At 36.0% G+C, this 1,855-nt stretch overlaps 1 protein-coding gene across 1 annotated transcript in view; it reads right to left on the bottom strand.

Annotated features, from left to right (window-relative positions):
- Positions 1 to 1,855, bottom strand: part of PPP4R2 (protein phosphatase 4 regulatory subunit 2) — a 50,173-nt gene that overhangs the window by 15,062 nt on the left and 33,256 nt on the right. Inside the window, exon 3 of the mRNA XM_007447669.1 lies at positions 901 to 1,071. Coding sequence (XP_007447731.1) covers positions 901 to 1,071 — 171 coding nt within the window. The remainder of the gene's footprint in view (positions 1 to 900; positions 1,072 to 1,855) is intronic.

Genomic DNA, 1,855 nt, shown 5'->3' with positions numbered 1-1,855 from the left:
GGGGGGGGGGGGCAAGCACAGCGGCAGGGATCCAATGCAGCCAAAAATAAAAATTAATTAAATACTGAACAATTCAACTTAACAAATACTTCTTCCCTTCAATAAAGGGAACCCTAAAAATACAAAGTCCTGAAAAGAAAGTATTTAAAATAACACAGTATGACACACAATTTAAAGGTCAACTTCATTTTAGTGGAGAGTAACTTTTCAGTACAATGTTTTACAAAGGGCTGAAAATGGTTACTTACTGGAGGGAAAAGAGGGACTCTAAAAAAATGTTTTAAAATAAAAAGTCACTAAGTAGAATCTTTTCATAAACTGTTGCTTTTCATTTCAAAAGAAATGTTACTTATTTCAGTGATAGGTTCTAGACAAAGTATAAAGATTTATAATACCAAATATAAAACAAAGAAAAAATTTTAAAATATTTGATTAATGTTTCCACTGTCTTACACATTTAAAGTCTAAATGCCACTGACCCATATAAACGTGGTTCAAGTTTTTTTTTAAAAAAGCTGTCAATATTGGGGCTTCCCTGGTGGCGCAGTGCTTGAGAGTCCGCCTGCCGATGCAGGGGACACGGGTTCGTGCCCCGGTCCGGGAGGATCCCACATGCCGCGGAGCGGCTGGGCCCGTGAGCCATGGCCACTGAGCCTGCGCGTCCGGAGCCTGTGCTCCGCAAATGGGAGAGGCCACAACAGTGAGAGGCCCGCATAACGCAAGAAAAAAAAAAAAGCTGTCAATATTTTAAATACTTGTAAGCTGGAAATCAATAACTACTATATAGATCACAAGACACAGAATGGATAATCAGTTATCAACCAGACACATCAAAACTTAGAGAAAAATCTCATGTTCTCCTAAAAATTAAACCTAAATTAAGTAGAATTAAATGCATACCCATTAAATCCAGTGACAATTTTCAGTATCCTTTCCTTCATTTCATCAAAGGGAATATATTCGACATTAGGGTTGGGAGGACCTCTTGGTTCAGGAGCTGAAGTTCTGAAATCATCCATCACTTTCTCCAGTTTGAAAATAAAATAGCCTTTAAACTGGGACCACTGAATCCTATAAGCAAAAAATTAAAAAAAAATATATAATACCATGTAGGGTCACAATTCTTGAACAAAAAGCACAAATACAGAATTTACCATGACACTAATGCTAACAAAATTAAGATCTGGAAAGTAGTCATGAAAATGTCTTCGTTCAGTAGCCTGCACCAAGCCTGATCAATCTGACTCACAAGGTCCACTGGGTTCCATCCAATTCTCCCAAACTCCAGACCCAAACAAAACCTAAATCAGATTAAAATCTTTAAAATTAACTACTTCTGGCTGAAAGCTTCTTGTCTAAGTCCCCCTCTCCACATTTTAAAAACATTATCTTGTTCTGACTCTATCTATCCCTCATAACAAACCTAACCCAGGAGGCGTTACTGCCCCCATTTAAAAGAGGCTATTGGAAATTGGCCCAACTTTACATTTATAAATTTAAGTGGACAAATGAGAATGACTCCATACCCTAAGCTCTTAACATCCAAGGTATAATGCTTATATAGACTAGTAAATGTTTCTTGTTTTTTATCTCTTAAATAGCAAAATAAACTTCAATTTCTCCTTTTTCTTTTGCTTTCTACTAAAATTTTTAGTATTTTGTCATTTAAAAGGTATATATCATAGGTTCTAGCCAAGATGTAGCCTGCAATGTAAAAAAATACATAATATCCTTGTGTAATGTTCACATCTGTTCATGAACTTTTAATATAAACATCTTTTTACCCCTGCTCCCTCACATTTTACCACTAATATAAGGATATTTTGTGATACCTGCCTAAATAGCCTAAAGTCTA

This window comes from Lipotes vexillifer, unplaced genomic scaffold (assembly GCF_000442215.2).
Source record: "Lipotes vexillifer unplaced genomic scaffold, Lipotes_vexillifer_v1.1 scaffold1008, whole genome shotgun sequence".
Classification (NCBI taxonomy): domain Eukaryota; kingdom Metazoa; phylum Chordata; class Mammalia; order Artiodactyla; family Lipotidae; genus Lipotes; species Lipotes vexillifer.
The sequence above is the reverse complement of the archived record's forward strand: the minus strand, read 5'-3'. Positions and strand labels throughout refer to the sequence as shown.